Below are 26,266 nucleotides of genomic sequence, written 5' to 3' on the forward strand. Positions count from 1 at the left end.
ACTAAAGGATTGTGACATTCTCCCACAAGAGGGGAGCATAGAGTGCGGCACAGCTGGAGGGCTGTGTCATAAAGAGTGACGTGGGTCCCTGGAGCAGAAGTGACGGCGGCAAGACACCACCAGAGGAGGGCGCACTGGCATACAGAGCTAATCCCCAGGACAGCCAGCAGGAGGTGCCACAGTGTTGAGTCGAACCCCATTACAGGCCCCTTTAAGGTGTTTCAAGTTGGGCTTCCAGAAACTGAGGCATTCAAAATTACTAATCACTTCTGAAAATCTTGGTCAGAGAGCTTAAAGGATACTTGCTGTGTCCAAGGTCACACAAAAAGTCAGTGGCAAAGTTGGTATTAAAACTCATGTTGTCTTTCACCATTTCATTCTTACCCCTTCTTTATCCTTTCATCTCCTTTTCAGGATCATGACTGATTCTATGTCAGCAGAGCTCTGTTAAAATTTATGGCACTATATAGATGATAATAATTATTTCCCCCCTCAGTAATAATAGTTGTAATGCATCATAGGAACATGATTTTTCAAGAAGTAAAATTTTCATTAGCTAAACTGTAAAATAGGGGAAAACTTAGTGTTTTGTGGCTGTTCCTTTCTGTCCTAACAGATCTAAAACTGCTTCTTTTCTCTTTTTTTCCGGTTATGTCATCCCAAACAGGTAAAAATGTGTCCTTAAAATAGTTTGGTACTATTTTCTGTTAAGCACTGAAACAATTTGCATAGTGGGGGTGCTGAGAGCCATTGAATCAAACTCCCAGCACCCCTAATTCCAGCACCTATGGTAGTTCCCAAAAGCAGGCACTGGATCGTTAAACATGCTCATACTGACAGTGCTTTAAAAGAATAAGATGTTCAATGCACACAAGTAAGCATACATACATCTTATTAATATAAAAGTGTTACAAAACAAGTGCTACCTGTTTTTTCAAACAGAAGCTAAACAAAATATTGTCCTCAAAACTATTCTAGGGTATGCAGCCTGGGTGGAGAAAGCTGCACAATTGATCCTGCTTCCATTACTGGCTTGTTGAAGCAGTTAGTGTGATGCAGAAGGGATACTTCCTACAGTGTGGGCTCTCCTGGTATTGATTTCTTGATTTACAGGCTTTTTTCACTTTTGATCTACTTGGGCAGTGATGATGCTGCATAAGAAGATAAAACTGCACAGGAAACACTGCAAAAGCAAAAAGCAAAACAGAGCAAAAGCTCCTCAGCCACTACTTGAGCTCAGAAAGAGGCTATACAAATAAATAAGGCGATTTGGATGCCCTTGCTTTGAAAAATTTGAAAATTCAGAAGCTTTCCTGTGGGGATGTATCATCCTTACGCCAACCTAATGGAAAGTTCCATGAGAAGGTAAGGGTCACGATGGGACACTTGCCTGGCAATGGCTCATGGCCTTGTAAGACAAAGGCGCCCCCTGGTGGTCTAGGGATTATATAAGATGAGGTAAACGAGGTAATAAATCATGGCCTTATGTAAGACCCCCTGGTGGTCTAGGGATTATATAAAATGAGGTAAACAAGGTAATAAATCATGGCCTTATGTAAGGAACGGTTGAACCAATCGGTGTGGGGCTATACATGTGATAAACACATAATTCTCCTTCTTGTCCAATTGGTAGATGTGTGATTATAGCCTAATTGTGTTATGTAATGTTGAGAGAGACTATAAAAGAAAGCTTGTAATAAACAGGATTCAGATTCAGCTTGCAACCACATTGGTCGTGTGCGTTATCCACCCCCCACAAATGGTGACCCCGACGTGATTCGGCTTGGACATCGAGGCAGCCGACTGAAGCGTTCGGTGAGAAAAGGCGGAGGTGGCAGCCGCGGCAGGAGGTACCGGAGGATACTGGCTCCTGGTCGTCCGAGAGAGACGTTCGTGAGCTCACAGCCGACTGAAGCGTTCGGTGAGAAAAGGCAGAGGTGGCAGCCGCGGCAGGAGGTACCGGAGGATACCGGCTCCTGGTCGTCCGAGAGAGACGTTCGTGAGCTCACAGCCGACTGAAGCGTTCAGTGAGAAAAGGCGGAGGTGGCAGCAGCGGCAGGAGGTACTGGAGGATACCGGCTCCTGGTCGTCCGAGAGAGACGTTCGTGAGCTCACAGGTGAGCGGCTGCATTCGATAAAGTGGGCTCTGCTTTGTCTGCAGAGGAGGAGACGGTGCATGATTTTTTATTACGCATCGCTGAAAAAAAGGGAGAGAAGCTTCCCTCTGACGCGTTGTCCCGTTTGCTGAAATGGGGACAAAGACGCGGGTTTTTGTTACACCGAATACTGTCTTTGATAAGGCAGTCTGGGAGAGTCTAGGCTGTGACCTCTGGGAGTCGGTCTCTCACGGCGACAAGGAGGCCGTGTCATTGAGCCAAATATGGTGCAAATCTAAAAAACTGATAGAGACGCTTGCGGCAGAAGCCGAGGTCCAGTCGGCCATTAATGACCTCTTTTGGCCAAAAGAGGAGCTGCCTTGTGTGTTGTTGGTGGGAGTCCGTGAGTTCTTTGGGGGTAAGGACACTATCATACCACTCATCCCCAGTGCACCCGAAGTTGATCCTAGTACCGTCCCGTTACCGGACGACCCCGCGGATAGAATAGAGGTCTCGAGCCCAGAAGGGGATAAGTTACAAGAATTTCGGGCGGAAATGTACAAACAGGGCCTTCAGCGACAGGACATGCTGAATCAGTTGTCCCATTTGGCCGGTGAGAGCCATCCCCCGCAGTCCCACACATTGCGAGCCCTGAACCAGCCCGGCTTTCCTGTCACCAATAATGTTTGTACCCCAGAGTTCCGGGTGGAGTTCCCGGGGCAGGGTGAGCAGTTGCGGAATAGGTTGGAAAAAATGGCGGAACCGGGCTTATCTAGCTTTGAAAGGACATATAGGAAAAAAACACCGGATAAGATCCCTCCGGCGGATGATGTAGCTACCCCCTGTCCTCGTTGTGGTTTATGGGGCTGCGCGATTGGGTGCACCGGACGGGATAACGTGTCCACGCACCGGCCACTGGATGTCACCAACCCGTTTGCCCCGAAGCCTCCGGCATACTCATCCGGTGTTTCCACCGATGCGGGTCCCCGGTGGGTTCCAGCGAAGTGGGTCCGGCCATGGTTCAAGACACAAATTGCTGAGGAGCCCGACGCCGCCACGCAGGAGCCGGACGACGACCCCGTGACACCGGACCTGCACTTGTTGTTTGTCACAGCCTAGATACCTGATAATGCTGTACTTCTATTTGTTCGGACTCCTTATTATAGGAGCAGGGGTCTTCGTATGTCCAAACTCTGTACCTTTTGTTAACCCACGACAAAATGTTTGGGTCACCTGGGCGAACCAGGCTGGCCAAGAAGCCTTTTTTGCTTGTCCATGGCCACCCCATCGGATCCCTTTAGAACATGTCTTATTGGCTATCCTTATTAACACCCTGATGGTTTTTGTGGGTATTTACGTAATATTACTTTTCTTAATAGTTCCTTATTTAAGAAAAAGGGGGGAGGTGTGGGGATGTATCATCCTTACGCCAACCTAATGGAAAGTTCCATGAGAAGGTAAGGGTCACGATGGGACACTTGCCTGGCAATGGCTCATGGCCTTGTAAGACAAAGGCGCCCCCTGGTGGTCTAGGGATTATATAAGATGAGGTAAACAAGGTAATAAATCATGGCCTTATGTAAGGCCCCCTGGTGGTCTAGGGATTATATAAAATGAGGTAAACAAGGTAATAAATCATGGCCTTATGTAAGGAACGGTTGAACCGATCGGTGTGGGGCTATACATGTGATAAACACATGATTCTCCTTCTTGTCCAATCGGTAGATGTGTGATTATAGCCTAATTGTGTTATGTAATGTTGAGAGACTATAAAAGAAAGCTTGTAATAAACAGGATTCAGATTCAGCTTGCAACCACATTGGTCGTGTGCTTTATCCGCTCCGCATGGGACCCCACACTTTCCTAAACAAAATACAAATGATGAGCAAAGATCAAAGAAATTGACGTCACTTACTTCCTCACGTTAAAGCCTTAAAGCCCTGGAAGTCACATTAATAAAAGGAATAAAAAGAAAGGTGTAAATATTGCAGAATAAGTTCAGGGTCCAAAAATCTATAGATATTTGGTTAACCAAAGTAATCAGAGAATGGTGACACTATTAACAGTGTCTTGATACCCTTTGAAGAAATATTAGATCTGAAGTTTGATGCAGAAGTCACAACAGTGTTTCAATTTTTTGGCCTCCCCTCAGGGTGTGCTTTGTAACTGGTGCAAAAGATCACTTTCTGACCTCTGCTATAGGCTCTTTGTTTCCTTTCTTTAGCTGAGAAGTGAAGAGACATATTTTGAGAATGATAAGGAAATAAATATTCTCTGGTTTTAGAGTACTGTGTTCATATGTCCTGGATATGTGACTCAACTCACGGATTTTACTTGTTGAAACCAGAATTTTCAAGTTTTGGGGTGAGGGCTCTGTGGAGTTTTGTCTTGCAGAATTCAAAGTTATTTTGGATGTGAACAGGTATGGTATCCTCATTTGTGAGAACACTAAAAGATATCTTGATGTAAACACTTTATCTTCCTGGCAACAGGAGGCCAAAGAAAAACTTTTGACTGATCTTTCTGAGGAGGATGTACCCAACCTCCTCTCTTCTGGAATTCCAAACAGGTTTGTTCCTGTGTAGCTCAATCAGTATTTTCAGTTAAACATTTTTAGTTTGTGTCTTTTGGATATTAATAGTTATTAATAATGTATGAGAATAAATGACTTTACTAGTTAAAATGGTTACAAATGGAAATGGATCAGCAACTAAATGGAAAAATAGTTATTGAATTAAAAATTGGTTTAAAAATGGTTTAAAATACTCTTGTAACCAAAACAATAAAAAAATTAACAAAATAATCTAAAATAAAGAAGTTGAAGTTATGAATATACACCAAAGTCAAGGTCTTTTGACATGTACCTTTATTTGAAAGGAAAATAATCTCTTGAATACTCTGTAATGGACAAAAAAAAATGAAGTAAAAAACATATACAAATCAGAACATTTTTCCCCATTAAAATATATTGAAATTATTAGCATAAAGGGATTGTAAAAAGATGAAGAAAATCACAATCCCAAAAATATGGAACTCCAGAACTTCTTGGTAACTATGTAATTGCTTGATGACGTTGAAGACATTGCAGGGGAGTCCTCCAAAAAAGGATGTAAATTTGCTCTTCAAATTGTGAACTTCTTAGAGTACAATTAATTATAATTAATATAATTATATCCAATTAACATTTTAGCTAGCATAACAGGGTCAGAACCTCTACTCTTACAAGTACCACCACAGGATCTTTAATGATGAGCAAGTGTGTATCCACAGGAGAGGTTTTTCCTTTCAGTTTCTAACTGTTGCTATTATTGATGAGAATGCTTGAGTAGACCTGCCATGGGTGTTTTTACTTCCATGTTTTCAAAATCCTTCTCAGAGCAGTTGTAGGTGGTTAAAAAGATGATGGCCAACAATTCTTTATCTACACAATAGCCTCCACTGTTACTGCTAGTGGTGTAAAATTTTAAGAAATGTATGTTGTGTTGACAAGGCCCAAGTAATCAGGACCAGTGTTTCATAAGTCCTCTGAAAGAAAGTATCTCCAACAGCATTGTGCCCCTGACACTATGCTGGATCATAAGTTTCAGATCTGACTTACAGTATATGGCTCTAATTACTCTGTCACCAAAACTACTTCCTATAGAACCTGGATTTCCCTGAACATTTTTCTTTTTAGGTATTGGCCTGGCCTAGCCCTTCATACTTTGTGAGATCTGTGATAATGTCAAGAAGAACAGAGAGGGTTTCGAACATAACTGGAGAGAGGAGTTTATTTTAAAATCTAATTATTTGTTCACACACAAACTGATGTTTTCAACATATGTTTTGATTGGAAAGTAAGTCCATTCATAGAGTAAGGCAAAACAATTGTATACATGGATTATCTGTAGTTGGTAACCCAAATCTATATTTTTAAATAATTCAATGGAGGAAAGAGTATGTTGTTGTTGAGGCACAGGGTTGGGGGCCAGGAGTTCCTGCCTCTGCCAGTACTTCTTGTATAATGTTGGACAAGTGACTTTCCTTCAGTTTACCCATTGCTTCTTGTCCTAACCTCCAAGATTAAGGAGAACAGTTTTTCACCCTCCTCCTTGTAACAACCTTTTATGTACCTGAAAATTGTTATCATGTCCCTCCCCGTGCCAGTCTTCTCTTCTCCAGACTAAATAAATCCAATTTTTTCAATCTTTCCTCACAGGTCATGTTTTCTAGACCTTTACTAATTTTTGTTGCTCTCCTCTGGACTTTCTCCAATTTGTCCACATCTTTCCTGAAATGTGGCACCCAGGACTGGTCACAATATTCCCCCTGAGGCCTTATCAGCACAGAGTAGAGCAGAAGAATTAATTCTTGTCTTACTTACAACACTCCTGCTAATACATCCCAGAATGATGTTTGCTTTTTGTGCAACAATGTTACACTGTTGACTCAGTGGGTGATCATAAGGCAGATCTAGGTCAATCGAGGATGATCAAGGGGACAAAGGGAACAAACACATAATCCCAATTGACACTGTAACATTAGGGAAGCTGAAAGATAAAGAAAAAACACAAACAGCCAAAAACCAAACAGCCAAACAAGCTCACTCACCTCAAGATTAGTACTCAGAGCCTCACTGCTAAATGCAATGTGGAACAGATTTGTTTAACATAAGTAGCTATCACATATGCTAAGGAACCATTCAAGGTACAGTTGCCCGTTGACACTCTGCAGTCATAGGACAGATTGTTGTAACCCACTAACTCCCTCTTTTTTGTTCTATGACTGAGAAAATGTTAACAGGCCACTCTATTTTGAATGGACCCTTGAATGAGCTAACTATTTATGCTTGCATTTAGTTGTGACAGTAGGAGTGCCTTTCCCAGACTTGAAGAAGAGTTCTGTGTGACTCAAAAGCTTGTATTTCTTGCTAACAAGTTGGTCCAATAAAAGATATTACCTCACCCACTTTCTCTCTCTAATATCCTGGGACAGCTACAACTACACTGCTGCATATTAGTGCTTGACATCTATGTGTAGATTAGCTAGTACAATGTAACAAACAAAAAATAGTATCGGGGGTAGCCATGTTAATCTGTATCCACAAAAACAACAAGGAGTCTGGTGGCACCTTAAAGACTAACAGATTTATTTGGGCATAAGCTTTTGTGGGTTTTTGTAGAGAGGTTAGCCGGGGCTCATCTCTCTCTCTGGGGTGGCGGGGAACCACACCGCCTCACCAAATTGGGGAATAGGTCATGGGGGGAATTAGTCCAGCCACAGGAGTCGTCCTCTGCAGCGTTTGTGAAGGTAGAAATAACACAGTAAGCCCAGGCCCTAGGTCAGGGCGGGGCAATGGTGAGTCAGGCGCTCAGGCAGGGGCTGAGCAACAACGGTATATAGTGGCAAGACCAGGCCCTAGGATCTAACGTGTCTGGGAGAGGGGGAGACTGCCACCCGTGAGTTGGGTGGCAGGGGGGACGCAGGCCCTCCCACTCCACTGTGTCCCAGTCCGGGGCCCTAGCAGAAGACCCACTGCTGCGTCAGTGGGGATCCTGGTGGCAACACGCTGACATGGGAACCAAAGGGGCTTTGGGCACCCGTGGGGGAGCTGCTAACTGGCACTCCGGGCAGGAGCTACAATAGTTCCTCACCTCCTGGTGGGCCAGAAGAACTGCATCAAAATCCGGGCGAGGGTCTTTTCATGGCCCAAGTACCTGGCAGAAGGGATGTCGTGTGCGAGCTTCATTACTGCTCGTCAGTGGCACCGAGGCACCAGCAGCTGCGTCTGTGGTTCTTCCGTGCGTGGATCCCATTCCACCTGGTAAAGACGGTCACAGCGTAGCTCGAAATGGGGCCACTGGTTTGCGCGATGCGGGTTGATCATGGCCCCATCAACAGCGGCTAGTTGTTCATAGGCCCAGCTAACAGTGAGATCTGCTCTTTGATTGCGGCAAAAGTCAGTGTTAAGTTAGGGTTCGACAGTCGGCCCAGGCGGGGGGTCCTTGGTTTCCTTGGTCCCTCCCTCCAATCTCCTTCCAGTGCAGGGGTCGAGCGGAGGATCTCCTCGAACACTGGCCAGTCCCGCCCCAGAATCACCGGGTAGGCTAGTCGAGGAGCCAGGCTGACGACAATCCGTCATGTGACCCCGGCCACCATTAGCAGATCCAGGCACTGGGGTAGGGCCACACGTCGCCGTGGATGAATTGCAGCCGAATCGTCCCCAGGTGGGATCGGCCGGGGCCCCAAGGTCTGACGGATTAGAGTCTGGCCACAGCCAGAATTGATCAGGGCCATGGTTGGGTGGTCCCCAACAACTACCAGAACTGTGTAGACTACCGGAACCGTGTAGACAACTACCGGAACAGACGTGGCCGAAGCTGCAGTCCATCTCAGTGCAGTCACGCTGCAAGTGTCCATATTTCCTGCATAAAAAAGAGGGCCCGAGTTCCGGGTGACCACCCCGGGTGGGGGCTCCCGTCGGGCCCCTGGGTAGACACCGATTGGTCCTCGGGACACTCAATATAGGGGTGCGGATCCTTGGCGAGGTGGGAGTTTGGGGCGTCTGGCCCAAAGTCCCGAGTGAGTCTCTTGCCCGGGGGGAGACTCCGCACTTCGGTCTGAATGCCCCCTTTCTTTTCGGGGTTAGGGCACTCTGGCCCAGGGGGGTAGGCTCTGGTAGATGGCCCCATCGGCGCTTTGGCCGCAAGAAGTCTTCCATCAATGCGACGGCAGCGGCTAGCGGCACCAGCCGATGGCAAAGCACTCAGGCCCTTCCTTGCACCGGGAGGATGTGTATGAACTGTTCTAAAATTATTTGTTCCGTGACCTCATCTGCAGTCCTCCTCTTTGGCTGTAGCCACTGCTTGCATGCTTCCTTCAGCATTTGGGCTAGCAGCCGGGGTCTGGTGCCCGTGGGGTAGGTCTGGCTCCTGAACCGCTGCTGAAAGGTTTCCAGACTAACATCCAAGACATCCAGGATCGCTGCCTTTACCTGGCTATAGTCCCTTGCATCGTCCGTAGACAGCCCTCGGTATGCTGTTTGGGCTGTCCCGGTCAAGTACGGGGCCAAAAGAGTGGCCCATTGGTCAGGGGCCCACCCTGCGACCAGCGCCACCCTTTCAAAAGTTACCAAAAAGGATTCGGGGTCATCAGGTCCCATCTTGGTTAGCTGCACCGGCATGGTGGTGCGGGGTGACCCAGCCACGTCTCCCGGCTGGGGCTCTGCAGTACCGTCACCAGCTGCTGTATGCATTGCCGCTGGTGTTCCTGGTTCTGAACCCCCAGGTCCTGAATCAGCTGCTGCTGCTGTGCTCCCAGATGCTGGATGAGCTGCTGCTGGAGCTGGGTGGCATGCTGCTGCTGGAGCTGGGCCACCTGCTGCCGCTCCTGGCTCTCCATCAGGAGCTTGATAAGTTTGTCCATTTCCATGGCTCTTTCTGGGGTACGTTCCCCCCCAAATCTCTTCTCACAGGGGTTGAGGGATCGTGCCCACATTCTCCACCACGTGTAGAGAGGTTAACCGGAGCTTGTCTCTCTCTGGGGTGGCGGGAACCACACTGCCTCACTAAATTGGGGAATAGGTCTTAGAGGGAATTAGTCTGGCCACAGGAGTCGTCCTCTGTGGCGTTTGTGAAGGTAGAAATAACACAGTAAGACCAGGCCCTAGGTCAGGACGGGGCACTGGTGAGTCAGGCCCTCAGGCAGGGGCTGAGCAACAACAGTATATAATGGTAATGCCCAGGCCTTAGGTTCCAAAGGGCCTGGGAGAAGGGGAGACTGCCACCCATCAGTTGGGTGGCAGGTGGGATACAGGCCCTCCCACTCCACTGCGTCCCAGCCCGGGGCCCTAGTAGTGGCAGAAGACCTTCTGCTGCATCAGTGGGGATCCTGGCCACAACACACTGACATGGGTTCTGGCAGTGCTGCAGCCAGACTAGGGTTGGCTGCCCCCAGGTTACTTCCAGACTCCCCCTCTTGAGATACCTGGGTAGGGGTGGTGTCCTCAGGGGGGTCCAGCAGCCTGGGTTCCTCGGGATAGCTGGTGAGGGGTAGACTCGGCAACTTCTCCTGGTAGCTAGCGAGGGGCAGGCTTAGCAACTCCTTCTGGTAGCTGGCACGGGGCAGGTCGGGCCAGTCCTGGGGTTTACCGCAGGCCACTGGGGTTTCCCAATCGCTGGCTAGGCCAGAGGCGTCTGACCTCCCCGGTGGCTGCTCTCCCAGTGAGCTCTGAGGTCAGGCCTTTATACTTCCGGGGAAATGCTTGACCCTCTGGGGGGTAGGCTCAGAGCTCCCTGGCTCCACCCACTCTGGTGTCCTGAGGGACTCATCTCTCTCCAGGGTGGTGGGGAACCACACCGCCTCACTACACCTTTACATAGAATTTCTGATATAAAAGAGATTATGCTCCTCCATTTTCACTTTTAGGAACTTAATCTGCAATCTTTCAATTAGCTTGGAATAATTATTGTCAGTTCTCAGAAAGGAGAGAGGTAAATAGTGGTGTCCCCCAGGGGTCTGTACTGCGACTAGTACTGTTCAACACATTCATAAATGATCTGGAAAAAGAGGTAAACAGTGAGGTGGCAAAATTTGCAGTTGATACAAAACTACTCAAGATAGTTAAGTCCAAAGCAGACTGTGAAGAGTTAACAAAGGGATCTCAAAAAACTGGGTGACTGGGCAACAAAATGGCAGATGAAATTCAATGTTGATAAATGCAAAGTAATGCACATTGTGGGTAGTTCTCTGAAAACATCCACTCAATGTGCAGCAGCAGTCAAAAAAGCTAACAATGTTGGGAATCATTAAGAAAGGGATAGATAATAAGACAGAAAATATCATATTGCCTCCATATAAACTCATGGTATGCCCACATCTTGAATTCTGCATGCAAATCTGGTCACCCCATCTCAAAAAAGATATATTGGAATTGGAAAAGGTTCAGAAAAAGGCAACAGAAATGATTAGGGTTATGTAACAGCTTCCCTATGAGGAGAGATTAATAAGACTGGGACTTTTCAGCTTGGAAAAGAGATGACTAAGGGGGAATATGATAGAGGTCTATAAAATCATGACTGGTGTAGAGAAAGTAGATAAGTGTTATTTACTCCTCCTCATAACACAAGAACTAGGGGTCACCCAATGAAATTAATAGGCAGCATGTTTAAAACAAACAAAAGGAAGTATTTTTTCATACAACGCACAGTCAACCTGTGGAACTCTTTGCCAGAGGATGTTGTGAAGGTGAAGAATACAACAGGGTTAAAAAAAGAACTAGATAAATTCATGGAGTATAAGTCTATCAATGGCTATTAGCCAGGATGGGCAGGGATGGTGTCCCTAGCCTCTGTTTGCCAGAAACTGGGAATGGGCAACAGGGGATAGATCACTTGATGATTACCTGTTCAGTTCATTCCCCCTGAAGCACCTTGCATATGGCCACTGTCAGAAGACAGGATACTGGGCTAGATGGACCTTTGGTCCAACCCCATATGGCCATTCTTATGTTCTTATATCTAAGCCCCCCAGTGCATTAGAGCTGAATACAAGCAAAGTGAGAATTTTATATGAAAATATGATTTTAAAAATTAATTAGTGCTGTATGTATCCCAAGTAAAAGTTAATTTTAATGTTACTTTTTTAAAGAACTAGACTGTTATTTTATTAAGCATTTAGAGCACAATTATGCCATGACTTACATCCTGTTCAGTCCTACTAACGTGAATGTAGTTGCACGGGTTTAAACATAGACCAGAATCCAATTATTATAAGGCATTAAAAATACACACATCATTCTGAAAACATAGTGGAGATAGGCAGCCCTATCTTAAAACTTATTGCATACAAAATAAAACCTTGCCCCAACAATTCAGGTAAAGAGATGCTGAAAAAGTAATCCAGGGGTCATATTGGATTAATTCACAGTGAGTTGGCAAATCAGTACTTTTTTTTCTTCTTCGAGTGCTTGTCCATGTCAATTCCAATCAGGTGTGTGTATGCCAAGTGCATAGTTGTCGGAAAGTTTTTCCCTGAGCAGCTCCCATCAGGTTGGCTGTGGAGCCCCCTGGAGTGGCGCCTTCATAGTGCTCAATATATGACCCTGCCAACCCGACCCCCCCTTCAGTTCCTTCTTACCACCCACAATGGCTGGTGGAACTGCGTTCGCTTGCCTAACAGGTGCTTCCCTTAGCTTTCTTCTCTAGTTTGTAGTTTTACTCTAGGTTTCAGTTAGTATAGTTTTAGTGTACATAGTGTATATAGTGGTTAAGGTTAGGGAGGGGGTCTTCCTCTATCACTTACCTTCCCCTCAGCTCCAGGGCATGCCTCGGGACCAAGGGTTTAAACCTTGCGGGACCTGCAGTAAGCCCATGCCAACTGGCGACTCCCACGATGTGTGTCTGAAGTATCTGGGGGAAGAGCACCAAACAGACAGGTGCAAAATCTGCAGGTCTTTCCGCCCTAGGATGAAGAAAGAGCGGGATTTCCATCTGAAACAACTTCTGATGGAGTCCGCTCTCCATCCCCAGTCCACCATGGAACACCAGGATCAGGCACTGAGCGCGTTGGTGCAGAGTGCTCCAGCCTCTGTGTGCGACACGGTGCCGAGGAAAGACTGCTCCAAGAGAGCCTCGGCACCGACGCTCCTGGCACCATAAGCCGTGCACATGCGGCACTGCTCTCATTCACCAGTGCCACACAAGCGGCACAAGAAAACTGATAGGGGTCGTTCCCCGGTGTTGAAGGCAGCCAGCCACCAGGCACAACAGCAGTGCGGCCCTCGAAGGAGCACTCAGCGCCCAAGGAGCAGGAGTTGGCGCCGTTGACTTCAGTTCTCCGAAGGGGGCCGTTGAGTCCAGAGCCCAGCGACTCCCTGGACAGGCAGTGCCAGGTGAAGGAGTTGGAGTTCCCCTCCAGCCTGGACACTTTTGAAGCCGCCAGGGATTTAATAAAGATGATGGCCCCTCAACCTCTGGCTATCAGAGACAAGCCTTCGGTGTCGCTGCGTCTGGCACCATCTAGAGGCAAGCCGGTTATGATGCGGTGATCATCTTCTCTGGTCCAGCACCTCAGCACCGTTCAGGTTCGACATCACCAAGGCACCGATCTCTGGCTCCGGACCCCATGTGCAGTTCTCCAGCACCAATGGGACAACAATCTCGATCTCCAGCACCGGCGGAGTGGCACCGGTCTGCGGCACTGGTCTCCGGCACCGGCGGAGTGGCACCAGTCTCTGGCATTGGTGGAGCGGCACCAGTCTCCGGTATCGGTTCCCAACATCGGAGTCCCAGCACTGATCCCTGGCGTGGGCACATCAGCACTGGTCCGGAGCACAGCACCGGTCAACGCCGCCATGGTTGTCACGTTCCAGATCAGTGTCATCTGACTTGGACGGGGACTTATTTTATTCCCACTGTAGCAGGCGCAGATCAGATATGCGCAGAAGTGAGGCACCGGCAGCATGGCCTCCACATTGGCAACCGCAACCTCAATGTCCCTTTTGGACTCCCTGGGTTTATCACCAGCCCAGGGCTCATTTTGTAGGAGCTCTCGTTCAGTGGTCTCTGCAACCCAAGCACCCCAGCCACCTAAAGATTGCCTGGTGCCTCAGGGATAGAAAATGACGACAGCACAGGGTTCACAGCCCATCCAGGTCACTGCTAAAACAACTGTGGTGACAACTCCAACAGCTGGCCAGACCACTGCTGCCGCAACAACAATCAGCGCTGAGGCCCCAGGCACAGACCAGGAGGACACTGGAGAGCTGGAAGGTCAGGAGGACCATGTACCGCCTCTAGCCTCCTCATCCTTGTCCCCAGACAAGGTGTTGCAGGGACTTGGCCTCGGGTCCTTCTCCGATAGGTCACCGTGCACACAAGGACCCCCTGCATAGAATCTCCCGTAACATGGGATTAAAGGTGGAAGAGGTAATCGAGCCAGAGGACCCTATCCTGGTTGATATCCTAATGCCGGAGGGTCCCTCCAGAGTAGCTCTGCTCCTGATAAAAACTATACAGAGCAACATCAAAACGCTGTGGCAGACCCCGGCATCGATCCCGCCTACAGCAAGGGGCATAGAGCACAAGTACTTTGTCCCATCTAAAGGGTATGAGTACTTGTTCTCGCACCCGCAGCCCTGCTCCCTCGTAGTGACAGTGGTCAATGAGAAGGAGAGACAGGGACAGCAGGGACCGGCTCCAAAGTCCAAGGAATCTAAAAGATTAGACCTTTTCGGTAGAAAGGGCTACTCAATGGGGAGGCCTACAGCTGAGGATAGCTCACTAACAAGCTATCCTCAGTAGATACAACTTCAACTCATGGACCTCCACGTTGAAGTTTAAGGAGCTAATCCCATCAGACTTCAGGGCTGAATTCATGGCCTTTATTGATGAAGGGAAGGCAGTGGTGGGAACCTCCCTCCAAGCCTCCCTAGATGCGATGGACTCTGCTGCCCACATCCTCTCATCGGGGTTAGCCATGAGAAGGGGTTCCTGGCTCCAGGCATCCGAGATGCCCCCTAAAGTGCAGCAAACCCTGAAGGACCTGCCATTTGAAGGTGCAGGGTTATTCTTGGAGCAGACAGACTCCAAGCTGCACAGCCTGAAGGACTCCCGGGGGACCATAAAGTCATTGGGTATGCACACCCCAGCAACCCAACGTAAACATTTTAAACTGCAGCCTCAACAGCAGCGCTCCTGCCCTCCTTGATCCAGACAGGACTTACACAGATGGAGGGGTAGGAATGGCAGGCACAAGCCTTCCCATTCCCCGTCAGGTCAAGGGCCTGACCAAACCATCGCTGGGTTCAAAGCAGGCCTTTTGAAGGTGCGCCTGAGGACGGCGTACCTGCCATGACACCAGATCCTTCCCTTTACTTCATGGATTGCCTCTTCCACTTCTACCGTGCATGGTCCCAAATAACATCCAACCGCTGGGTTCTTTGCATGGTAGAAGTGGGATATTCTCTCCAATTCTGCTCCTCCCTACCCTCCCACCCCTCTTCCCCATCCCTCTTCAGGGATCCTTCTCACAAGCAGCTCCTTATCCAGGAGGTGCAGTTGCTCCTCGACATAGGAGCAGTGGAGGAGGTTCTTCAAGAGCTAAGGGGCAAGAATTCTACTCCTGTTATTTCCTAATCCCCAAGTCAAAGGGGGGTCTCAGACCTATTTTAGACCTGTGAGGGCTCAACCAATTCATGCTGAAGTTCAAGTTCCGCAAGATCTCCCTGAGCATGATCATCCCTCTCCTGGATCCAGGAGACTGGTACGCTGCCCTCGACATGAGACGTGTACTTTCACATAGCCATTCGGCCTGCACACAGACGATTTCTATGGTTTGTGGTCAACCACAAACATTATCAATTCATGGTCCTCCCATTCGGGTTATCAACGGCCCCCCAAGTGTTCACCAAGTGCCTGTTGGTGGTAGCAGCCTTCCTCCGGAAGAGGCAGGTGCAAGTATGTCCCTACTTCAGTGACTGGCTACAACAGGGGCGCTCCAGGGAGCAGGTAGAGTCTCAAGTCCGATTAGTCAGATCCCCTTTCGAGAGACTGGGACTCCTCCTCAACGTGAACAAGTCAACCTTGTCACCGACCCAAAGAATAGAATTAAACAGGACGGTGCTGGACTCGGTACAGGCAAGGACGTTCCTGCCAGAGACCCGATTCCAAGCCATAACAGACATTATTCAAAACCTCAGGCAGTACCTGACCACTACAGCAAGGAGATGCCTGAGTCTCCTCAGCCACATGGCAGCCTGCACTTACATGGTCCGGTATGCCAGACTGAGGAGGCTCAGACCACTCCGAGCATGGCTTGCTTCAGCCTATCACCCGGGGTGTGACAGCCTGGATTTAGTGGTGACAGTGCCAAAGCAAGTATTCGAGTTCCTCCATTGGTGGCTCGACCCTCGGGTAGTGTGCGTAGGAGTCCCCTTCAACAGCCCACAGCCTGCCTTGTCCCTGGTAATGGATGCATCAGCGCTAGGTTTGGGGGCACATATGGGAGATCTCCGAATATAGGACCTATGATCACAATATGAGCTCTCATTTCATATCAATATCTGGGAGCTCAGAGCGGTGCGACTGGCATGGCAAACTTACCAGTCCCTACTGCAAGGCCAGTGCTTGGCAGCGATGACGGACAACACCACTGCCATGTTTTACATCAAGCAGGGTGGAGCCCGTTCCTCCCTTCCTATGTTGGGAAGCCATCCAGCTATGGGAGTTCTGCATAGGACGCCTCCAAGTGAATGGAGTGGGCTATCTCCAGGCGTGCAGAACGAACTAGCGGACCATCTCAGCAGATCATTCCACAATCATGAGTGGTCCATCCATCTGGATGTGATACATTTCATCTTCCAAAGGTGGGGGTTTCCCCAGGTCGATCTGTTTGCCACCTGGAGCTACAGAAAGTGCCCAACATTCTGCTCCTTCCAGAAACACAGCCTGGGTTCAATCTCAGACACATTCCTTCTACCCCGGGGAGACTCCACTTGTGCACAAGCTGCTGCTCAAGATCCACAGAGACAAGGTGAATGTAATCCTGCTGGCCCCAGCGTGGCCCCCGCAAACATTGGTATACCTCACTTCTGGAGCTGTCAGTGGACACCCCGATCATGTTACCACTCTACCCCAATCTGATCACACAGGACCATGGTTGCCTTCACCACCCAGATCTCCAGTCCCTCCATCTCACGGCCTGGAGACTTAATGGTTAAACCCAATGGATCTCTTGTGCTCGGGACTGGTAAGGGAGGTCCAACTCAGCAGCAGGAAACCATCCACCAGGGCCACTTATCTACCTAAGTGGAAGAGGTTCACTTGCTGGTGCACCCAGCATCATACACCTTCACCCCAGGCATCCATACCACTCATCCTAGAGTACCTCCTGTACCTGAAACAACAAGGCCTCGCAGCATCCATTAAGGTACACCTCGCTGCTATCTTGGCCTTCCATCCGGGAGCATCTGGACATTGCGTATTTGCCAACCGCATGGTAGGGCGTTTCCTCAAGGGCCTGGAAAGGTTATATCCACAGATTTGACAACCTGTGCCGGCATGGGACCTCAACCTGGTCCTCTCCAGACTCATAGGGCCCCCTTTCAAACCTTTGGCAACTTGCTCCCTACTCTATTTGTGGCTTTCCTGGTTGCCATCACATCAGCTAGGAGGGTGTCCGAGTTAAAGGCACTAACCTCAGACCCACCCTATATGGTCTTCCACAAGGACAAGGTGCAACCTCACCCAGCCTTCTTTCCCAAAGTAGTGTCTCAATTCCACTCTAGCCAAGACATTTTTCTGCCTGTCTTCTATCCTAAGTTTCGTACCAGTACCCAAGAACAGAAGCTGAAGTCCCAAGCCCCGGCAGGTGTGCCCCACAGGGCTGAAGCCCCGAAAACTCCTTCCCCAATGGACAGAAGCCCCATCCCATCATCCTGCTGCAAGACAGAGGTCTCAAGTTCCCCTGCCCAAGTCTGGTAGGTGGAGAATGGGAGGGCTTGGTGGGGCTCTGCGAGCTGCACTTTAACTGTAAAAGAGCCACCTTCGGCTCATGAGCCACAGATTGGTCATTCCTTGTATATAGCATTAGTAGGACAATTACCAGTATACTGCATCCAGTTGTGGTGCATCCACATTCCAAAGGATACTGACAAATTGGAAAGGCTTCAGATAAGGCTTACCAGAATTATTCAAGGTCTGGAAAACTTGCCTTATTATGACAGCTTAAAGAAGCCTGTTCTATTTAGAGGTGACTTGATTACCATCTATAAATAACTATATATGGAGCAGATTTCTGATAGTAGAGGGTTCTTTAAGTTAGTAAGCAAAGGCATAAAATAATCCAGTGGTTGGAAACTAAAGCTAGACAAATTCATACTAGAAAGATGGCACACACTTTTAATAGTCCTGATAACCAACCATTGAAACAACTTACGTAGAGATGTGGTGAATTCTCCATCACTTGAAGTCTTTATATCAAAATTGGATGTTTTTCTGAAATATATGTTTTAGCTCAACTAGAAATTATGGCTGTGGTGTAGCAACCCTTGGTGAAATTCTACAGTCTGTGTTATGCAGGAGGTCAGACTAGATTATCAAAACGGTCCCTTTTGGTCTTAAAATCTATGTATTTATGAAGTAGACATAAACCAGAGTGGAAGAGTCAGAAATGGAAAATCAATGTGGGTAGAATAGACACATACTGCAAAGATTTGAGAGAAAGGGGAGACAGGATTGTAATTAGAGAAGCAGGGATAGTTGGTGAAGAATTTTTTCAGAATAGTAGATACAAGAGTGTGCTTATAGTCAAATGGAAAGGACCCAGAGGGAAAAAGAACTGCAAAAGGTAACAGCTGAGAGAAGTGAGGGAAGATTGGATGCCAGAGAGGATGAGAAAGAAGGGATTAGTTAGAAGTTAGCCAATTTACAATGTAGCAATAAGATTTGTCATATTTAGGAACAGAAGAGTATGACACAGGATTTGTCATGCTGGATATATGGCATAGGATTGGGATACATGACATGTGTGACAAAGTTCCTCCTCTATCTTGGTGGGTCCTGCGCTTATTGGCAGATTTTCTTGCCTCAGAGATTCACCATGTGGGTTGGGGAACAGCCCAGAGACCTTCCCCTCTGGGAGAACCCACAGTCCAGGTCAATTGGGAGGTTTGGGGGAACCCGGGCCCGCCCTCTACTCCGGGTTCCAGCCCAGGGCCCTGTGGACTGCAGCTGTCTATAGTGCCTCCTGTAACAGCTGCATGACAGCTACAACTCCCTGGGCTACTTCCCCATGGCCTCCTCCAAACACCTTCCTTATTCTCACCACAGGACCTTCCTCCTGGTGTCTGATAACGCTTGTGCTCCTCAGTCCTCCAGCAGCACACCCTCACCCTCTCACTCTCAGCTCCTTGCGCCTCTTGCTCCCAGCTCCTCACACTCCCCCCACAAACTGGGGTGAGCTCCTTCTTAAAACCCAGGTGCCCTGATTAGCCTGCCTTAATTGATTCTAGAAGCTTCTTCTTAATTGGCTCCAGGTGTCATAATTAGCCTGCCTGCCTTAACTGGTTCTAGCAGGTTCCTGATTACTCTAGTGCAGCCCCTGCTCTGGTCACTCAGGGAACAGAAAACTACTCATCCAGTGACCAGTATATTTGCCCTCTACCAGACTCCTGTACCCCACTGGTCTGGGTCTGTCACACATGACATAGGATTTTTCTATTCTAGAAAGACTACTGGTGAATCAGGTCCAATATCCTCTCTCCAGCCATGGCCAACATTTGGAGTTTCAGTGTAAGACAACTGTCCCCTCCCAAAATGCAGCTTGCCAATTGTACCATAATATTGTGAGGAAAGAAAAGGAAGGGAATTTTCATAGGAAATAATTTCCATCGCAGAAGTCACATTACAGGTAATTTTTCTTAATGCAGTGGCTGATATTAGTAATCTTCAAGTATTGAGATTCTATGTTATGGTAGGATCCAGAAGACCCAACTGATCACACACAGAGTTTCCTGCCTGAAAGATCTTCCTATCTAAACAGACAAAACAAATAAAGAGTAGGAATGGAAACAGAAGTACACAGCAGTGAAGTGAATTGCTTACAGTCACACAGCCAGTCAGCAGCAAAGCTGACAATTGAATTACATGATCTTTGAGCTTTTTGTGATGATATCTTTGATATTCTTTGGCATACTCTATTGTGAAAGAATCTTTCTGATTAGCTGTTGTGAACTTGGTCATCCAGCAAAAAAAATATATATATATACTCCAAGTAATATTAATTCCAGTTAGAATAATATATATTTAAATTGTCAATCAGGTGAAAAATAATATATTTTAAGACAGATAACTTAATCAGTGTTACTAATAACACACTAAGTTAATAAACTTGGAAGAGTTTTAAAAATTGTAATCATTTATGAGGTTTGTTTCCTTTTTGCACCACTTTCAGTTTTTACAATAAAAATAAACTAGTCAGTTTCAGACACTTTCATATTCTGTTTGTCATGCTCTTAAACAATAATGTGATGTTTGGGGACGCAGATATTTGTTTGCATTTGACCATTTCCCCTTCAAACTGTTTTCACTGTAATTATGAAAAATAACAAAAACATTTTTAGTAGGTTTAGCTTAAAAAACAAATCTCAAATGCCTACCTTTTTAATCTACCTCAATATCTGGGATTGTGTGATGTGGTTTACAGACTCCAGACAGAGACTAAGGGAATGAAGGAGCAGTACTGGCAAAGAAAGCACCTTTCCTCAGCAGCCATTGAGCATGCTCCAAATGGAGAATCTGCTCAAAAGGATTCTGACAGTCAAGCAAGGGAAGAGAGTGAAGGAGAGGCAGTCTGAAGGGAGGAAGCCAGTTTGCAGCTTCTGGGGAAAAAGCAATCCACAGAAGGTTCTGGACTGTTGGTAAGACTCCAACCAGGAGGGCAAGGGCCTGACCCTTTTCCCTTCCCCACTCCCTGCTCAGGGGAGTATAACTGAACATTGGGAAGAGAGCTGGGGAATACTTATTTGACAAATGGAGCTGCAGAAGCTGATTGGGAGCTCCTCGGTGGAGAGGAAATGGTGACTGCAACCACACTCCAAGCTGAAGAGGTGGGGGGACATGAGAAGTGATCCACAGAAGGCTGGTCAGATGCACCTGGAAAAGGCAAATGAGACACTCCTTGCCTCCCTCGCTTAGGCCCTGGGCAGCGACCTGGTGGAGTGGGACAGCCTGGGTCCTCCCACCTCCCCATCTTCCCCCATCTGTCTGGGGAACGACAGATTGCGGTTTGACTACTGGGTCTGCTGATTCCAGGCACGCCCATCCCAGGACTTTGGGGGTGGAAAGAGTGTTGAGCCATGGCCTGCCCATTATGCCTGTTGGCCTTGAGTGGAATCTGCTACAACCTGGTGGGAAGGACTGCTGAGCCACTGCCAGCCCCTAGGCCTGATAGCCTCCGAGTGAAACCAGCTACAGACTGGTTATGACCTAAAAATGAACTAGTGTATGTTTTTTGGAATAATACAGATTTTAAAACCCTTTGCACAGTGATATTTTTGCTGCATCTTACATGGGAATTACGGGGAATTCATATGCAGATATTAATACACAGAGACAATTAGGAAATGTTAATCTCCTTGACAACAGAATTTTGCTGTAAAAAATATTCATGATCAAACCGAAAGCTAGCAAAGCCAGTGCTGCACTGGAGGGGACTTTTCGAAACCTGTAGTTAAAGTTATGCAACCAAAGTGAAGGGAGGCTGGGAGTGATTTCTTTGCTTTTGAAGAAGCTCATCCTATCTCTGTATACTGCTAAATCATCTCAGCCAGAGATATCTTTTATATATGGGGCTCATCATATTACTTCTGAAAAGCAACTACCATTGTGATCATCTAGTCTGACCTCTTGCATAACACATGCATAGGTGTTGCCTGAATTAATTCCTGCTTCAAGTCCAATAGCTGTTGTTGAACAAAGAGCATATCTTTTAGAAAAACATTCAGTCTTGATTTAAAAATTGCAAGTGATGGAGAATCTACCACTTCTCTGTATCAGCGAGCTGTACCCTTTTGTTATTTACCACTTCCCCAATCTTTAGTCACCTTAGTAAGTTGTTTCAATGGCTAATTTCTCTTGCTGTTAAAACAAATTGCCTCTTCTTTCTAGTCAGAATTTGTCTAGTGTAAATTTCTAGCTATTGGATCTTGTTATACCTTTGTCTACTAGACTGAAGATCCCTCATCAATTTTATGTTCCCCATGTAAGTATTTATAGATTGTGATAAAGTCACCCTTTAATCGTCTCTTTGGTAAGCTAAATAGACTGAGCTCTTTGATTGTATGGTGTATTTTCCAATCCTTTAATCATTCTTATTGCTCTTCTCTGAATTCTCTCCAAGTTCTCAAAATCCTTCTTGAAGCATGGTCACCAGAAGTGGATAGATTATTCATCAAGGGTCACATAAGTGCCACATACAGAGGTAATGTAACTTCTCTCTTCCTACTCACTGTTCCCCTGTTTATGTATACACGGATCCCATCAGCCCTTTTGTCTACTGGGAGCTCATGTTCAGCTTATTGTTCACCATGACCAGGGATGGCTCTATGATTTTTGCCGCCCCAAGCACAGCAGTCAGGCGGCCTTCGGCGGGTCCGCTGGTCACGCAGATTCGGCGGCGTTTCTGCGGGTGATCTGCTGGTCCCACGCCTTCGGCGTACCCGCCGCCAAATTGCCGCCGAAGCCACGGCATCAGCAGACCTCCCGCAGGCATGCCGCCGAAGACTGCCTGTCTGCCGCCCTCACAGTGACCGTCAGGCCGCCCCCCGCAGCTTCCTGCCCCAGGCACGCGCTTGCTGCGCTGGTACCTGGAGCCACCCCTGACCAGGACCCCCAGATCTTTTCAGTGTCACTGCTTCCCAGGACAGAGTCCATTATCTTGTCTTCTTTATCTGTCAACATGAAGTCTAATATAGAATCCCCCTGTACTGGATGCAATACTTTTTGAGTTAAGAAATTAACATTTATACGATTGAAAAATTCCAAGTGATGTGTTAGCATTGGCCCCCTGAGCCCTTCAGCATATTTTAGTAAGATTGAAATCTCTTGTGATAATGCAGCCGTTTCCCTATATAATGTAGATAGGTGCTTAAGGGGTTGGTGGTCCTGTTCTCTCATGTGACTTACTGGTCTTTAGCGTACACCAACTAGTAATCCATCTTCTGCTTTATCTATTAGAATTTTCATCCATAAGCATTCAATATCATTTGCTTCTGAGTTGTTAGTGACTTGGAATAGATAATGCCATTTTTGACAGTGATGCTTCCCTTTACCCTTTTACCCACTCGATCCTTCCTTAATTGGTTATAACTAGTGATTTTAGCATTCCAGTCATGTATATCTTCCCACAAGGTATTAGTGAATCCAACTAGGTCAAATTCATGCTCATAAATGAGAAATTCTAACTTCTCTTGTTTATTACCCAGGCTCCTAGCATTGGTACATAGGCAATTAAGGAATTTATTCTCCTAACATTCCTTGGTGCCTTGGTTAATTTCATTCTCAACATCTTGATATTTGTGTTAAATGAATGTTCATTGATTCCCCCTTTTCACTCTCCCCCTTTGTTATTAGCTGGATGCCTTCCTAAATAATTTAGCTAGCCTGTCTTCTAGATGATTGATTCCCCTTCTACTGAGATAGAGGCCACACAAAATCAAACCTTTCTACATTACACCACATACCTAGCCAGTGGCTCACTTCCAAAATCTTAAGCTTTCTCTCTTCCTTCACATGCAAGACAGGAAGGATCTCAGAGAATATCACTTGGACATTCTTTTCCTTCAACACCCTTCTGATTTCCCCGAAGTCATATATAATCTGTGAGGTGTCATGTGAAGCAGTGTCATTAGTGCTAATATGCACCATCAATAGTGGGTCCTTGTTCACTGACTTCAGAAGCCTCTCCAGTGTTAGTTACATCTCATATCTTGGCTCTGGAAAGACAGCATCCTGTTATCCCTCTGCCCATTGCACAATGTTCTTTTAATTCTGCTTAGCATAGAATGCTCAACAAGGATCCTCTGTCTTCCTTGGACAGTTGAAGATATTTGTGGGCATGCTTGATTGTCTTTAGGATTGGGCTGAGCAGTCACCCACAGGTATGTCCTGTAGAGCTGACCAGCTGGATCTTCAGAGATATTTTCTGGAGTTTCCATTATCAGCATGCTCAAGGAACAACAGTGTTCACTCAAACTGCAGTTTCCGTATTTCTAAAAGGCCTTTCCTATGCCTTTCCACTTGTGAGAGAAGCAGTCTCCTCTTAGGATTTAATTTTGATGCTGAAAAAGCAGATGGAACCAGCATTTGGATCCCCAGACATTTGGTTCCATTGCACATTTATCATGTATAACTACCTTTCTCAGAGCATTTGGTGACCTCTCACAGCTGGATTACCGAATTTCAAGCATTGATGACTAGTCTACCATACACCAGTGCACACAAAGACAAAGTAGCTCTTGGGTCACATCCTAACTTAATTCCCAAATATTTACACACTTCTACATGAACCAGTGTATTTTTCCCCTTGTCTCTTTCCCTAATGCCCAGGCCCACACAGAAGAAGCTCATTTGCATATCCTTGACTTGAAAAGGACTCTCTGTTTCTACATTGGACACTTGTAGAGCCCTCAAATTCTACATCCATTGCATGCCCTGAGAGATTGCACCTGGGAGATCTTATGCATCATATGATGAGATCTGCAGGGCAGCAACTGGTCACCCATTTATATCTTCTTAAAATGGATAAGATCGACATTCAGGAATCAGTCAGATTATGGGTATGACAAAGTGTTTTTGTTTAAATAGGAAGACACATTAATGGATTCCCAATTCTGTATCCCCCACCCAATGTAAGCACATGCACTCCTAATAAGTGGGGTTTATCATAAGCTTAAGGAAGACATTTTTGTAAGAGTTCTTTGTTTAAAATATTGGCAGCACATCACTGTGTCATACTTTTTGCTAAGCAGGCACCTAAGAGCTACATGCCATCTACCTCCAAAAGTTCGGGGGGGAGAATGGGAGAAGTAAAAGAAGGGAGAGAGACAGATTAGAATAAAGAGAACACTGGAAAACACAAACTGTGTTGAACTGTGATGATTCAAAAGTGTTTATTCTTTCTTTGGGAACAAATGTGTGTATCCCACAAAATATATGTACCTGATGTAAATGGATGCAGCTCCATTTATTTCAGTGGAGTTCCCCCCACAGACATGGAATCTCAATTTGGCCCGTCTTGTTCTATCTGTGTGCTATTTTCTTTACAATCTTTTTTTCCTTTCTGTGCTTTTCACTTTTCTTTCTCCTTGTTCTTCCTTTATATGCTCAATGCATTGTCTTCTAACTGCACAAGATGGCAGAACATGACTATATGACTCAAAGGCACTAGTGTATCTTTTCCAGTGCTTGCAATTTTCTCCTTTTATATTTATCTGGAGCCCATCACCATAGTAACTGAGTGCCTCCCAAATCAAACAAAACCAAGGAAGATGTCAGCTAGAGAAGTAGGTGGACTAAAGCACTTTCTAATATGTTTTTGTTGTACTGTAGCTGTTAGTATCCATTGGCTCAAAGTGCATAAGGTGAGTTTGATCCATCGTAATTTAGCTAGCCATCATCTAAATTCTACACAAAATAGAATTGAGTGATAACAATCTGAACCCAGTAGGTTTTTCCTGGTCCTGTTGTCTTGTGGGTAACATCTTTAAAAATAGAGACTAATTTATTTTTTCAGAGTATTTGTTTCTGTGAGTGTCTGTTGCCTTTGAAAGCCCCTTTCTTTCCTTCAGATTTTCCATCATTTCTTTGTGCTAAAATAAATTCCTTCTGACACTGGGGATCACATGAACCAAGTAATTTCAATTTTTAATTGGGAAGAAAAGCAAATATATTTTCTTGCTCTTTAAGTTCTTCCCTAACCCAATTCCTTAAATATAAACACTCTGTTTGAGGTCCATTACCTTTGCTATTCAACTTAACTACCTCCGCTGACTTGAATAACAAGATTCAGTTTCCATTGAAATCAATAGGAAGACTCTAATTGACTTCACTGGAAGCTGGGTCAGGCCCCATAATCCTATCCTCCAGGTCCATTTCCTCTCTCCCATCTTCATAGTTACTCTAATGTATTTCTGACAATTTCAGATCTCCAAAAAGAGTTCCAGTGAAACAACCTCTCAATTTTACTCAGCCAGTTGCTTATATGTGAGTCTTTATAATTTTAAAAAGTCACAGAGAACTTGTGGTGAAGTGGGAAAGGACATGTGATATGAATCTTCAAACTAAAAGGTGTCAACCTGTCACTTGCTGTCTGTTAAATCCCATTTCAGTTCCTAGCAAAATAATAGAACAAATATTGAGAGAATATTGTAAGCATCTAGAGGTTAATGGAACAAAGACAAATAACCAGCCTGAATTTATCGAGACTAAATCTCCCCAGACAAGCTCTATTGCTATTTTGATAAAATTACATTAATGAATGAAGAGAATGTTTGGTACTTTAAAAATTACCGTAATTCAAATTCATTTGGATATGAGCTCTATTACATATATTGAAAAGTGACTGAAGGACTGTTAACTATCGGTAAGGATATATGGCAGTGTGTGGAATGGGAATGACACAGAGATTAGCAT

At 46.2% G+C, this 26,266-nt stretch overlaps 1 protein-coding gene across 35 annotated transcripts in view; it reads left to right on the forward strand.

The window, feature by feature from the left end:
- Nucleotides 1-26,266, forward strand: part of RIMS2 (regulating synaptic membrane exocytosis 2) — a 791,243-nt gene that overhangs the window by 293,262 nt on the left and 471,715 nt on the right. Inside the window, exon 5 of one of the 35 annotated variants that reach the window (XM_026663697.1) lies at nucleotides 6,547-6,552. The exons of the other annotated variants lie outside the window; for them this stretch is intronic. Coding sequence (XP_026519482.1) covers nucleotides 6,547-6,552 — 6 coding nt within the window. The remainder of the gene's footprint in view (nucleotides 1-6,546; nucleotides 6,553-26,266) is intronic. 35 annotated transcript variants of the gene reach the window in all.

This window comes from Terrapene carolina, unplaced genomic scaffold (assembly GCF_002925995.2).
Source record: "Terrapene carolina triunguis isolate 2854851 unplaced genomic scaffold, T_m_triunguis-2.0 Scaffold58, whole genome shotgun sequence".
NCBI lineage: Eukaryota > Metazoa > Chordata > Testudines > Emydidae > Terrapene > Terrapene triunguis.